This window comes from Copidosoma floridanum, unplaced genomic scaffold, assembly GCF_036245765.1.
Source record: "Copidosoma floridanum isolate Cflo_tuat_1 unplaced genomic scaffold, Cflo_Japanese_pri ptg000008l, whole genome shotgun sequence".
Taxonomy (NCBI): domain Eukaryota; kingdom Metazoa; phylum Arthropoda; class Insecta; order Hymenoptera; family Encyrtidae; genus Copidosoma; species Copidosoma floridanum.
In genome coordinates, this window is record NW_028321885.1 from 8,236,391 (window position 1) to 8,252,103 (window position 15,713).

Sequence of the window (15,713 nt, forward strand, 5' to 3'; positions counted from 1 at the left end):
TTTTGTACGTCAGGATATTTTACTACCATTAGGAAACCCGTAAAACTCGTTATTTTAGATCTATTTGACTTCCTTTTAGAAAATGGCGTATATTGGAGGTTATACTACATTATAAATACCCGTTTAATCAATACTGGCTATCTGCTTTGATCTGCCATACATGCAAAAATCATTTGTTACTGTACTTTATTAAAATAATAATATCAACTAGTGTGCATAGTATTAATATTAACTTCTATATTTAACACACATGCACTTAGGTAAACATGTACAGAACAAACTTTCTCAGTAAAAGTAGAAAGTACACACACACACTCATCACACATGCTCACTTTTATGGCTGCATCCATATTGCTGTTTCTGTAAACATGTTACACACATATGTACATGCATCTGTAAATTGTATACAAAGACACGGCAATTGGAATTTGCCTAACACTACACTTGGCATGCGTGTACACGCTTGCTCTGTCTATTTATTTCATTAACTTTAATATTTAGATTTACCGCCAATTTCTTACTAGTTATGTAATTGAGGCATCTAGTCTTAGATGCGTGTGAGATCCATATGTATGTACTATGCATGTCAACCAAAAAATGCTCCTATTCATTTAAATATAATTTGTTTGCAAGAGTTCGCTTTGCATTCAATTCGTAAATAAATTCTATTCAATTTTTTTTTTTTTTTTTTTTTTTTTTTTTTTTTTTTCTAGTCAGCAACAATGGGAGTGCACAAGTTTTTCTTATACTTTCTGGCTGATGGGTCCCCGTTCCGAACCACCATCCTTATACACAGGAAGTACACGAGGAGTATACATCCCGTCATAATCGGTAATAAAGAACTTCGTTCTAACAATTTTCTGAAATTGTGATCAAACGGATCTTCAGACTTTTTTCAAATTCTCTTACTTTTGCTAAAGTTAATTTCGAAAAGAGTATAGAGAAGTCTCAGCTTCTCGTATGCATGAGATATATTGTCTTTTTTTAAAAGAAGCTTAAATCGAAAAATAATAACGGCTTTTTTGAAGAGAAAATATTTTTATTCCAAACAGATGAAAAAATTTTTTTTTAACGTTGACAGCTCAGGCTTGCAAAGCCAAATTAAGACAAGAACAAAAAGGAGCAGCAGTCATTCGCAACGCAAAAACAAAAAACCAAACACAAATAATTTTTGTTGATATGACAATAGAATTATGATATTCGATTCTACGTTCTCCTAACCGCTTAAATTATAAACGAGGATAAATTATAATGAGAAAACCACGGTTTCTCTTGATATCAAAATAAAGTTTCATCTTGAAATCTAACTTCTGGCCAATCGTCAACGGAAGAGCCGCTTTGTCTTCTCGTTCCGTATCTTCCCTCTTTTTCAAACCTCATAAATTCGGTGAGAAAAAATAGGTGCCTCCACCTAGCTCTTGTTGATAGGTCGTGATGAGGCCTTCCACGGCTACTCTCTTCGTGTAAGAGTAGATTTCAAGATTACAACATTTGCTCCGCAACATTCTCCCCCGTATAAAACTCTCAATTTTACTTCAACTGTGAGCGATTTCTAAGTGAATGGCTCTACCAGATAAACAAGTAAATTGAACGCCCCACCATTTTTTATTCTTTCGTTGTACTTCAATATAAAAGGAGAAAAAAAAATCTAATTCACAATAAGAAAAAGGTCTCTATTTCTATGCAATAAATACATTGCAATTATACATTCTTATACGCAATTTAATTCGCTAAACCACTCACACCATTTGATAAACTCCTCGTTTTTGATCTTTTTATCCCACTTAATATCGTCCACACACACATCTTGCATTAAAACCTTAGAGTGAATAATAAAGGGTGTTAAAACACCAAGTAGATCAAAGCCAGACATAATGATGAATAGAAATTCTCTTTTTGTATAGGTTTTTCACTTCCATTTGATGAATCAGAACTTATCTTATTCAGATTTTCATTATAACCAAACGTATCTATGTTGTTATTCTACCGTGTGCCTAAGATTTTCTCCTCCATACAATCGCTAGAATTTTCTTTAAAAAAGTGTTTCAGTAAATTACTTTCCTCAACATTAAAAAATACTGACGCATCATTACAGGACGAACAATGTATCTCCCAATTAGCATGAGGATTAATTTTTATTACTTAATGAACTCGATCCAACGGCTTCACTTCACGTTTCACAACCATCAAAAAAATCATACATGTAAACATTTTTCACAACACTCTTTGCGCTAAGAGGGTGTTTAGATTTGAAAAGATCAGCGTATTTATTTTCAATGAAAAGTGCTAAGCAGAAAAGAGATTTGGCACTAAAAATCATTGATCTCATTAAATATTCTCTTGGTGGATTTTCTCTACCTTCTTTCCACTAAAGAAAACGTTGAACATTACGATCTTCCGGTCTGGTTCTTATTTTAAGAAGCATATCTCGCATATTGGATTTTAAAACAAACGAAAATGGCCAAAGTCGCATAATTACACCCAGAAGAGGTTTTAAAAAATCAGGTGCAGATAATAAGAAGTCATTTAAACTTTTTGACTTGGCTTTTGCTGCAGCGTCAAAAACTAACCTTAATTTTCCTAGTTTGTTGTTACTTTCTCACAGGCTTCAATCGCAAACTTATTTTCTAATAATCCTGCCATTTTTTTGTAGTATGATTGTGCATAATCAGATTCTTTATCTAATCGTTTCTCGCAAAGTAATAACCAAGGAAGTACAGTCGAATCTACCGTCCGAAAATAATTCATCCCCTGACTTCCATAAGCAACCCATCCCCCATGAACTATCAAAGTATCGACTCGTTTTATTTAATATTTTTATCGCCTGATCATTTTTAAAGTCGTTAGGATATCTTTCGATCACACCAACACAATCTAAGTTGAAATAAAACCGTACAAGCTTTTCTAAGTTATCATCATAATCGCTTTTATCATTATAAAAGTTTAAACTGTCCAAACTTAGAACTTTTCTTACATCATTTACTGATGTATGGATATTTTTCTTTTCAAAATTAGCATTAAAATATCCGTGAATAGCCCACCCCAATAAACAATCACTGACAAAAAAAATCTTTCTGAAACTCTTTTGTTTCTCGTGAAATTATAAAATTGATGTTATCTTGATCTATTAGCATCGTTGGAGTTAATCTACAAGAGCGTATGTATACTCCAGTTTGCTCTTAATCTAATAAAAATATGTTTTTATCAATCTCTTGAGTAAGAAACGGAAGTTCGTGTACAACAAGCACATTTTTTAATAAGTATTTATCAGTCTCAACTTTTAATTCAAGACTTTCTTTTTGGTTTGATGTAGTTAAGCCTTCAAGGCTTTGAAAGTTAAATCTAATTGTAAAATTTTCGTGCCAATTTTTTTACTACATCTGCGTGTATTATTGAGACTATAGAGCCTTGTTTTTTTTTACTTTCTACTCATATAGGAAGAATTTTTGAATATACTTGAGATCTCTAATTGTTTGACAGTAAACCACAAATATGATTATCTGACTGAAGTCATAAAAGCTTGTTGTTTTCCGATGAAGAGTCTACGTTAGTGTTTGCGGAAGTTTGCAAGATGATATTATTTGTGTTTAAATGATCTCAATGTAATAGCTCATGATGATTCCTACCACACCTTATACACCTATTTTTTAACAGTCCTGTTTAAATTTGAAGCTATATTGATTTTGTAGTAAATCAGAGAAAGCTTTAATTAAAAAAAAAGTCCTGTTTAAAATGACCTTTGTTCAAGCAATTAAAAGACAAATTATTCGTCTTAGCGATTTTCCAACGCTCAGCCAACGAGTCTTTGAAGTGTTTTCTGCATTAGCTCACAAAATGATTTTTTTTGCATTTGAAAAACAAAGGCTTATTTTTTTTCTTCTTCTGTTCGTATTTCTAAGCTAGAACTATCAAGAGTTTCAGTTAAAAATACGCTTTTTTCTTAACAATGATTACGATTCGTATGCTCAGAAGTTTTGACGCTTGTCTTGCTTGAGCACAACGTAAAAACTCCTGCGGCTGTAACAACTTCAGCTCAATCGTACAAGAAATTTGACAATTTTTTTAACTCCAGCTTATCTTGGTAGTTAAAGGCTGCGTAACAAATACAAAAGCTTATCATTGAATCAGGCAATTTTTCGATGATTTCGTTAGATAAATCGGAACTGTACATAAAACCAGCTTATCCTAGAGATTTGATCGCTGAAACAGGATTTTTTAGACAAGTCACAATTTCCACTAAATTTCGTTTCTTTGTATCAATTTTTGGCAATTCTTTTAAGTCGTTAATTATTTTTTGTAAAATCAATCGTGAATTTCCAAATCTCATTTCTAAAGTCTTGAGTATTTTATCAGAACTTCCCCCAACGACGAGAAGTGTCTTAACTGCGTCATGAGTCTCACCTTTTAAAGATTAAGAATGCCGGAGTATATTTTCTTGATCAATGTCATCATTATATATCGTTGACAAATCATAAAATAGCTTAAATTTTACCCAGTCAGGCGGGTCTCCCAAAAAAAATAGGTAACTGCTTAGCCGTCATTCTGTTTACTAACGTAGAATTATTTGCAAGAAAACTTGAATCTCTAATTATTCGTAAGGTGTTTTCTATCACGTTAGCTAATCGATTCTCTGCATCCCCGCTTCACTGAGATGCGTACACAGTACTGTGAAACTAATTTATTATGGATTGATCGCAATACTTGTTATGTCCATCAAAATCGTCGTTTCTATTGGAAATTTGTGACATTTCAATACCTTGGACATATTCATCAAAAAACTCGTCTAAAGTATAACCTTGAATTTCATTTTGATGTGGTGCGACTCCAACCATCAAAGTGAGGTTAGAATCTCGATGCTCTACTCTTTGTTGAACCACTGCTGCTGTAGGAACTACTCTCTGACGTGGTCTTCGGATATCAGCTGCCACTGTTACAGGAGGTGGCCAGACTACAAGCTTGACGGCTTTCACTGCTGGAGGATGGCGTGGCGCTCGATTGCGACCTATCACTACTGCAGGAGGTGGCGGGGCTGCAAGCTCGACGGCTTCCACAACTGAATGACGACGCAACGGTCGATTACGAGGTGCTGCAAAGGGAACAGGATCGACAAGGTGGCACTCGATTGCAAGCTATCACAGAGAGTGTAGGGGCTGCAGGCGCAAGCTCAAGCATGGTGGGGCAGCAGTGTGGTGATGAAGCGGTGTTCGTTCGTGAACTACCGTTGGTAGATGTGGGTCTACGAACCTGTCAACCTCTACTGCAAGGCGATGTTGTAGTGCTCGGGCGTGAGCTACCACTGATACTCGTGGAACTTCAACTGCGTCAACTGGAGGACGATTTTGTAAGAAACCTGGTTTTTGGCTAGTAAAGCTGCCAGCTCTGCATTTACATTCACCACTGCCTCAGGCTCACGATGTTACCACGCCATTTGGAGGTTATTTTCTTCTTCAACTTTTGATTCTTCTGACGTCTGTATTTCTCGCGCATTTCCTTCACCTTGAAGGAGTGCGAATCTCGGAAATGGTCTTGCTCCGAATCTGTTTCGGTTCATGAAGAAATTGTCTTCCAAGTTCAGCCCCAGAAAATGGTTTTGTGCATGAACTAGATAAGACACCATTCTGTAGGTCTGTTTAACGGAGGATCTAGTACTCTTCTTATTATACATTAATTGCTCAAAAAAAAAGGATGAAGACAAAAAAAAACTTTTTAAATCATCAGCAAAGAAAAATTAAAGAAAGAGAATCACGGTTTCTCTTACTATCAAGATGAAGTTTTATCTCGAAATTTAACTCCTGGTCAACTGTCTACGAAAGAACAACTTTGTCTTTTCGTTCCTTAACTACACTCTTTCTTTTTAACTGAAAATGAGTTCGGTGAGAGACTTAAAGTGCCCTACCTAGTCTTATATTCGATCGGTCGTGATGCAGCTTTCCACGGCCACTCTTTTCATGTAAGAGTAGCTTACGAGATTAGAACATCAATAGAAATTAGTAGGTGAACGCATTACAAATATTATTCTGCAACACATGTCCTGTTATGATCAATGCCTCTCACATGATCAACCACTTGGTACGTTATAATCCATAAATTTTTCTTAGAAATATCATTTCAGGACTTTGGACACACGGAGGCAGAGTCTTGGGACAGTCCAAGACCTGCTTAACTTGGAATGGATTATACTTTCCCGTTGAATGTATTCATCGTCTCATGCACCCATCTACTTGGCTGCTGTCATGGAGTACTTGGTGGCTGAAGTTTTTGAGTTGGCTGGTAATGCAGCTCGTGAAAACAAAAATAACCAGAACCATTTCCCATCATCTTCAACTGGCCATCCTTCACGAAACTAAGCTGAACAAGTTCCTCTCATGAGCCAACATCGTCTAGGGTGTTGCCATGCTTAATATTTAAACTGTTCTTAATTTTGTTTTGGGAGTAGAAAAGCAGCTTTTTGACAAGGTATTTATAAGAAGAAGTGTATTGAGCAAGCTTATATTGATGACAACAAAATTATATTCACTACTTCATTCTAACTGCATGGTAATAACTATGTTTCAGCTGCAACTGGGTAGCAATCTTAATACCTTCAGTTTTCCAAAATTATTTTATCATAAAACTTTACAACATAAGTATGCAGCAGTTAACCATCAAGCACGATTTTTCTTCGAATTCACATAATTGATAGGCTAATATCACATTTTTAAACAGTAATTAAACTTTGAGTGTTACTTATCGTCTTTTTTTAAAGTAATTTCTGTTCTATTTTAAGGTAATGGTCTTGTAATTATTTTACAGGACAAACATTGGTAATGTTTCACGAATTTATTATGCTCCAGAGATAGTTCATAAAAATAACCAACACAGTTGATTGATGTTAGGAACGAGATTGGGCAATAAAATTTGTTTATTTGTGATACAGTTTATTATGTAATGATCGAATGATTTTTTATAATTATTTTTCTCTATACATACGTATGTATATATAGTTCTTATACATATATTAAAAAACTAAAAGTATACTACCCTTCTGTAGTTTAATTGTAAATACTTCCTGCATTTATTTTAACACATTTATTATGCGTATATTTATGGTTTTTCTGTACTATAATGTTTTTTATGAATGCGCTCAATCTATTTATGAGAAATGATTGAATAAAAGAATTCTCATAATGTGTTTGCAAATGTTTATTTTGAACATGACTTATGCACGTTCTACCTAAAATAAAGTATTGTTAGTATTCAAAGGTTTGATACATAATCTAGTTTGCAACAAATGTTAATCCTAATGGTCGATGTGTTCTCTCAGTACTTGTATTGTATATTGTAGGCATCTAGGCATCAAATAACTAAGTGGTCTGAAATAACTTGTCCGTTCTTACAAATTATTCAAAGATTGTGTAATTATTTTACGGAGCTCATTTATATTGTAAGCCGTACAACGTTTCTATTTATAGACCATTTGGAACCAGATTATCTATATTGCAATTTTTGCAACTCTGCATAATCCCAGTACTGTTGTCTTTAACAATGATGATAATTTATCCTAGAAAGGGTTCTTAAACCGACAGAAGTAGAACATTTTTCAGTAAGTTTACATATGTTGCTGCATTTAAATTGCATCCAACATCGACGATTTCCATACGGCGTTGCCACTTACCCATGCCCAGTAAGCAGGTGTATGTCTACCACTGTAAATTTTTAGTGAAATACACAGTGACTCTTTACGACAATTGTCTGGTCTCCAGACACGACATCGTCTGTATTAATTAGTAGAAAATTCTTCTCGTCCAAGAAATCTGCGTCTCTCCACTGATCTTCTGTTCTATATTTATTAGCTCTTGCAAATGCAAGTTTTGGAGTTCGTGATCATCGGTCTATTCAATTTTTTTCAATGCTTTTTGATACCTTAAACCAGTTCTTGTTTTAACATTTTATACAATTATTTTAATGAAGGATGAGATCAATGACGTGTTGCAAAGGAGAAATTCAATACAGTGTAATGTGCCCGATCAATGTCGGGAAGAAGTTTTTAATAACAGTCTACGTCTTCTAAACAGTGAATACCATAACTTTTTACAAAAAAATTCACAGGTATGAATTATAATATAGGAAACTTTACAAACGGACGAAATGGCTACATAAGAAAATAGCTTAAATAAGTTTAAATAAGTGGTGTGCTCTTTTAGAACAAAAAATTAGACAAAAATAGGAAAAGTTTCACACAAAGAACTTCTCCATACGAAGATTATTAGGGTGCAGATTGTACAAAATTTAATAACTAACACCTCGGAAGTGAAATTCATACAGATATTTATGATCTTAACACATTAAGATTAAAGTGATTGTTATTTAATTAAAAAAAATTTCACGCTTTAATTTATATTGTTGTTATTTATTACGTTAGCGAATCAGAAAGAACATAGTAAATATATATTAATCCAAAGAAAAATCGTGATCGATGGTAAGCGACTATATACTGACGTTGTGCAGTTTTATCTTCTAACACGTTTGGAAAATTAAAGGTCTTAAAATTGCCGTACAGTTGCAGCTTAAACAAAGATATTAAAATACAACAAGAGATGAGAAATAAATACACTTTCATTGCCATCCATACAAACTCACTACGTATACTGTTTCTCATTAATAACTAGTCAGAGAGTTGCCACTTTACTCCCAAAACAAAATTTGACCTCGTTCCAACATACAATTCCTATATACACTGAATTTTTCTAACCATTTTAACAGTACCGCTTTATATCAGAACATTTCACAAATAAGTTTAGTAGGATAAACTTAGGATTGAAAAATCTTAGCGGAGCTTCCTAAAAAATTAACATTTATGATTGCTTAGAATTAACATACAAATTAAGTTCAGGTTTACAGTCACAATAGGACAGTAGTTTGGGCTCTGATTGTTGTAGCTCGGGAGCTTGGTAACACATGCTCATAAGTGCGAGACTCGGTCCTTACTCACTTGACTCGCACACCTGGGAAACGAATTTCTTAAGTGTATTGATTGAACTTTGATCCGATAGCTTCGAAACCATGTTAAATAAGATGTCTTCATTTCTGGGTCTAAAATTGATATTATAATAAAATCTGTGGCGATTTTTTACTATACCAATGATGATAGCGTAAATATGCAGAGTAATATAGCAATACAGAGCCGTTATACATACCGATCGTCAGAATGGCTGTAAAAAAAAAAAAATTCAAATTTATCTTACGCACATAAGCGTGTGTGGTTAGCTGAATCTCAATTAAAGAAAATTATAATGTTCGTCTGTATCATTCTAAAAGAAACTTGTTTAATATATTATTAGACTAAAAATATCGTGCCACAAAGACTGGCTCTTCTTTGTACATTCATTAAATGCAAGTATCTTTGAAAGACACCAACTATAAGTAAGCGTGTAAGCAACTGGCCATTAAGGTCTGAGAAAAAGAGCCAAATAGAAGGCCAGCAACATTTGCACAGTCAGTAATCCTTGAAAGCTTCTTCGTAAGAGCAGCTTCGTTCTGCTATTACTAGACTTTCATATTTTCTTTTATAGAAGCCCATTGTTCGAGCATCTACAAGACTCAAGTTTGTTACTTTTTTTCATTAATCTAATGCCTAAGCATTTTATATTTTCTTTAAATTTTTGCTACATCTTCTATTTTAAAATTCGTTAAATGTAGTGAGTTTTCTTTGGATGAGTGAAAAAAAGTGCTTCTTTTTCTCTCCCATGCTTTTTACTACAGTCCTCCCGTTCCTCATTTCCCTGCCCAAAGTCTAAGCAACTTTTATACATTATCCAATTTATCGGATGATAAAATCAACAACAACAAAAGAAGTGTTACTTTGACATTTTGTGTCTTTCTAAAGCAAATTTTCATTTGAATTATAGAAAAAAAGGAAGTTAGAAAAATATTACAAAATACGTTCTATACTTAACCATACATTCATATTTATAAATTGCATACTTTACAATAAACTTGACTTTGATACATAAAATTTATTTCATAGCTTTGCACAGCTAAGGTTTTATTTAAAGTATTAAATAAGTAGCTATAAAAATGTACTGCAAGATATATTTAAAATCTACATACAATTTCTAACTTAACTTAGATTTCTTTGCATACCAAAAAAGTAAGAAGAGACACTAAACTTGTATTATCCAACATGTAATACACAAAATACAGACATAAACATAGAAATATCAGAAAACATTTTAACTTAACAATGAAAATTTATGTTAATCTCAATGGTATCTTAATAGTTAAAGAAAATATGCACTTCATAAAGAGTTATTCTCAAGTGTAAGGACATTTTTTAATGTAGTAACTGTAGAAAAACTTGTGAAAAAACTGAAGAGACAAGCATATTAATTTTATATAAACACATCATACTTGCCTTACCTTTCCGTTCTGTTAGAAAACAGTTTTAAAGTCTCATTTTAAAGTAATTAGATACATAATATGTATCTGTGTCTCTGCGTTACATTTAAGCTATTTAAAAATATTATTATTTAACTTAAGGGTAGTCTCGAGAAAATTAACGCTTACTACTTTATTGATAAGGTCATTCTTATCATAAGGCTTCATGATATTATTCATAACTAGCGCCCCCCTCCACCCAAGACTAACTAAATGAAACTTCGTAGTGTGTTGACATGTAATGTGAAACGTTTTCAGTTAAAAATCTTACATCTGTTTCTGACACTTTTCTGAACTAACGTCTTCTTATTAAAAATATATTTGTTGGGAATCCATACAGTTTATTTGATCTAGTACAAAGCTGTAGAAACTAAAAAAATTATTTTATGGTGAAAAATACCGTGTATTCCTTATGCCATAAAATAATCGTTTTCTCTAAGAGCCCATTGATTTGCAGTTTTTCCCATTTAATCTAAGAACAGAGCTATTTTTTTAATGCTGTAAGGATTTAAAACTCATACAAAATATATAATACGAAAAATTTTTTTTTCTCTTTTCTCATAACTTAATGACCAAAGCTACAAAGTCCTGGAGCTGAATCTCTACATTTTTTATCACCACATAAATACAAATACATATTCTACCTATTTAGAAATCTGAAAGATTCAAGAGATTACTATAAGAGTTATAGTGAGAGGCTGATTCTCTACTTAATATATTCTTTATTTATCGATTTTCGTGCTTCTTTAATCTTGATAAACGTTTAGCGTCATTTTCTTGACGAGTAAAGTTGTACTCATTAGTTCCATTCATAGTTTTCCGTCAAATTTGCCTTCTTACGATATTTAGCATAGTTAAGACTTTTCTTAGCCCTAAAGGCTACTTTTTTTAACTTAATTAGTTTGTAATGTATTTGTTGGCAGGGCAGTTTGACGTCCGATGACCCTGAGAAGGACCGGTGAGCTTCTTAAGTAAACTCTTTCTTGACTGAAGTTTCCGAGAAACGTAATTACCTCTTTACCTCTGGGTAATCTTTTCTTGCCTGTAATTGTACCACTGATCAGAAGAGGAACTACAACGTTTGAAACTTTAGAGCTAGTTATAGAGCTCTTTTCCGACGTCTCTTGGTATAACGTCAACGACATTGGTGTCTAAAGCACCTTCTTTTTTTGCATACTCAGTTGTTTTAATGATCTGGTGGACATATTGGTTCGTAATGCTTGCCCATTAGAGACTGTTCCGTTGGCTCAAGTTTATTTTTCCTTTATAAAGCTGTTAGGTTCTCCCATTGCAGGCCTTGGAGAGGATCCGTAATTTCCGGTTGACAGCTAAGAGTTAAGAGGGTAATACAGAGTTGTTGGTCACTGGGGCTTCCAGCCTTGTGACAAACAACTCCACTCGTGACATCTGCCAGTGAATAACTGACTTGGTATAATAATGGCCAGATTTACATATTTTTTTAGTCAACGAATCGTTTTTGGAAATGGTAGTAAAAATGTATTTGTTGACAAGGTAGTTTTAACTCAGATGGCCCTTAAAAGAGTCGATAAGATTTATGGTTAAGTAAGGATCGTTAATACTTATAATGGCCCTGAAAAGGGCCTGTGGTAAGACTTTGAGCTATTCCTTATCATTATTCTTGATGATAGAGAGCCAGCTACGGGTAGCTTGACTTAGTCTCTGTGTACGGAGATGGTACCGAAGGAAGGTTCACCACTGACCAAAGAATATATCGTCGGTCCCCAGATAACTAACAGCTCATCGTTATTCAGGAAAGAAGGTCTCGAGAATACCATTTCTGTAGGTATGCCGTTGGAATGACCACTGAAAAGAAGGCTGTTGTGGCTGCCCGTACTCTTCAAATGCCCGTAATTTAAAGCCAAGAATTCTCTGACGGCACCAGGCCAGATGGTTGAGCGGCAACAAAACTCTGAAGTGTTGGAAAAGGTAGTGCTCTGGCTAGACACGTCTCCTAGTATTCTGCCGGATACGTTGACGTTCAAAACACCAATTTTTCAGTGGCATTAGGTTATCTTAGCAATCCTGGGTAAAAACCAATTTATCTCGCTTGCCCACAATAGAGCAGCGTCATCGATAGCTGGAATGCCCAGCTGCTTGACTGATAACTCTGTTCTTGGTGTATTGCCGATGAACGACTACGATTATTGAAAACTTGATGGAGCATAGTATAACCACTCTTTACTATCTTTGACTGCTGGTATCTTCAATTTTACCTTGGTGCCACATAGCGGATCCTACTAAACTAAAGCGCAAAACCAGCTTATTTAAGAAAATTTTTGAGCTAATTTATCGTTATTATTATGAACTCCTTCAAGATCAAAACTATGCAAAAATCACCTTTGAATCATCAAGAATCAGTATAAAAAATTTCAGCAAAATCAGTTGTGTAGTTTTCGCAGTTAGCAATCACGGCGGTTTTAGTGACTTTGTTTTATATATTAGTATAATGAAGCTAGCTTTTCTGTAAGAACAAAATTATAAAATCTTTTAAAAATTAATCAAACCCAAGCTGGTTAATACTAGTTGTGTATTCCAAGTCAAAATGTGAAAACTTGAATCTGAGACTAATAAGTGCGATCTAATTTTCATTTTCCTTCTTTATATTTTAACAAATCTTACCAAAACCAAACTTAAATTATACATTGAAGATTAAATAATGTGTAAAAAGTTACGTTTTCGAAAGATCAGGGATTAGCCGTCGGCCCAGAGGCTTTATTTGCTTCTACTTATAGTATACTTTTCTTTAAAATTGTTGACTCGCCGTTGTGGTGTTAGGTTTCACCAAGCAATATGTATGGAGTGGTGTACAATGTGCTGGCGTTGACCTACTGTTGGAGTTTATGTTTTATGCCATACGGTAGTAGCGTATCGTATTGTACGTATGTTTCCTATAATTGAGTAATTGGAATGTTTTTGAATCAAGAAAATTAATTTAATCAACAACCAAATTGTGTCTTATCTGATGATTTAATAAATTTAGAAAAATCAGAAAAAGTTAATTTTACAAATAGTATAAGTAATAAAGTTTCAGATTTATATTTTCATTGTTATCTAATTTATAGTTTTCTTAACTTCACTTACTTCTATGACTGCTGGTTAGCCGCTGCTTGAACGCACGCAGTCACAAGATCTTACAAAGTTAACCGCCACGACGTTCCTAATGCTATAAGAGAGCACTTGTAGCGATGACGATAATTAAGCTTCTGCTTGGTTTGCTCAAGCTTTTCTCACTCAGCTTCATCATTGAACCAAGTCTTATATTTGCTTAAAATGCACGCTTTCGACACGTAGCTTAATCACCGAACTAAGTCTTACATCCACTTAAAAGACGCAACAGAACTCACTTTTCAACCTTCATAGTTACTTTGGAGCACTTGATCAAAGCAGAATTGCGAATATTGTTATGTGCAAGGAGTTTCTATTCTCTTGCGTTTAAGGAGGGTGTGTCAAGTTGGGGATCCGAAAGACCAATGAGAGCTTAACCTAATTAATCTCGAGTGACACGAGCGCAGTTGTGGTGCAATAATTTCACAGTAATTAGTTAAAACTGCTGATCTCTCGGATTTTACATTAAGTACAAGTTGCTGTCGAAATTGTGTATGATATCTCTTGTGTACATCCACAGTAAAGAATATTGAAATTGTTGATTAATCACATTATTTGATGTACTAATGCGAGTCGATTTCGTAAAATGAGCGTTTTAAAAGATTATTTGAGGTTGCACGCGTAGTTAGAGTTTTGTGAGGGTAGCTTGTTTCAAAAGAAGTAAGTTATGTGTCACGCGATTGCATAATTAGGTATACCGCTCGATGGTTTGAGATCACTGAGCTTTTACTTTTTATAACTTAAAAACGAAACTCTGTATTTTGAAGTAATAAATATTAAGTCTATAACATGGAATGTGATATATGTACCAAGCATTAAAACTTTCTATAGCTTGTTCAACTTTTAATGCGTGGCTTTGTTTTAGTTGAGTAAGACATTGTTACGAAAATAGACTTCTTGTTTAACAAAAAATTGTTTAATAAATAAATAAGTCTTTTTTTTAGTTACTTACTCAATTATTAATAATGATAAATGTATACTTTCTTAATGTTAACATACCACAACATAAAAAGATTTTTATCCACTACTTTATGCAATGACAAAAGCTGCTTTTTTACCGAAAAATGAAGGTGTTAACTGATGTTTTCAGGAGTCTACCAAATTACATAAGCTGGATTAAATTTATATCACAGTTTTATTATGGAGTTGAGGCTATATCTATAATACAGTGGCAAAATATTAATCAAATTGGTAAGTATCAAAGCATTTCTTATGAGCTTATGAAATACTTAACAAGTAAGTGCTCTTCGAATTTTTCAGATTGCTCTCACGATTCCGAAGAGCCCTGTATTTCAAGTGGCAATATGGTTTTGGAAAAATATGGTTATAGTAATGACCACTACGTTATAGATTGCTTCGGGCTCTTAGCAATCATCATAATAAGTCATTTTATAGGTTTTATAGCAGTAAAGTATAGAAGTGAAAGTCAACCTGTTTATTAGGTCTTATTAAAAAAAAGCATTTACGTTTCGTTCAAAAATTATTAGGATCATTTTTATTGTATGAATGTATGAAGACTAAATTAATATTAGTTTACATTAAGATTAATCAGAATCTGAAAATGTCTGTTCTCTAAATGTCTTCTGAAACATAATAAAGATTTTAAGAGCTTAAAGTAAAAAATACTCCACTAACTATTCTATAAACTTTACATATAAGTGTCATATTGTATAGTGTGATATAATGTAATGTACAAGCATTGAAAAAATGTCTATACTGTATAAAATTTACCCGTTGGAAAAAATTGGTAGATTAAACTTTTTAGATACTTAACACACACGTACACATACATAAATTTATTAATTCTATGATTTACGTGTGCAAAAATTTATTATATTCAAATGAAAGAAAAATAATGGATATTTTTTTAATATTATGCTTTGCCGGTTTTTCCCTTCATTAAAAACTTTTCTAAGTATGTTTACTAGAAAGGATTTGGCTCACCTCCCCATCTCCCCATAAGGTGGCGTTTCTCGTAGTTTTGACAACGGAAGCTGTAGCACAATTATTGTTCTACTACAGGGGATGTAACTAGTGGCGTCGTCCTCAATCATTTTGCAGTCATTTTTCTATAGTGATGTTTATTAGACCACATAAAATGAAAATACTTACATTACGACGATGCAAAATGGTCCCAATTTATTGAAATAATTTTTTTTTCAAACAATGTG

At 33.5% G+C, this 15,713-nt stretch overlaps 1 protein-coding gene across 1 annotated transcript in view; it reads left to right on the forward strand.

Moving 5' to 3' along the window:
- Positions 1–15,079, forward strand: part of bw (brown) — a 904,351-nt gene extending 889,272 nt beyond the window's left edge. The window contains exons 13-14 of the mRNA XM_089589289.1: positions 14,633–14,733; positions 14,803–15,079. Coding sequence (XP_089445415.1) covers positions 14,633–14,733; positions 14,803–14,984 — 283 coding nt within the window. The 3' untranslated portion in view covers positions 14,985–15,079. The remainder of the gene's footprint in view (positions 1–14,632; positions 14,734–14,802) is intronic.
- The last annotated feature ends 634 nt before the right edge of the window (positions 15,080–15,713 follow it).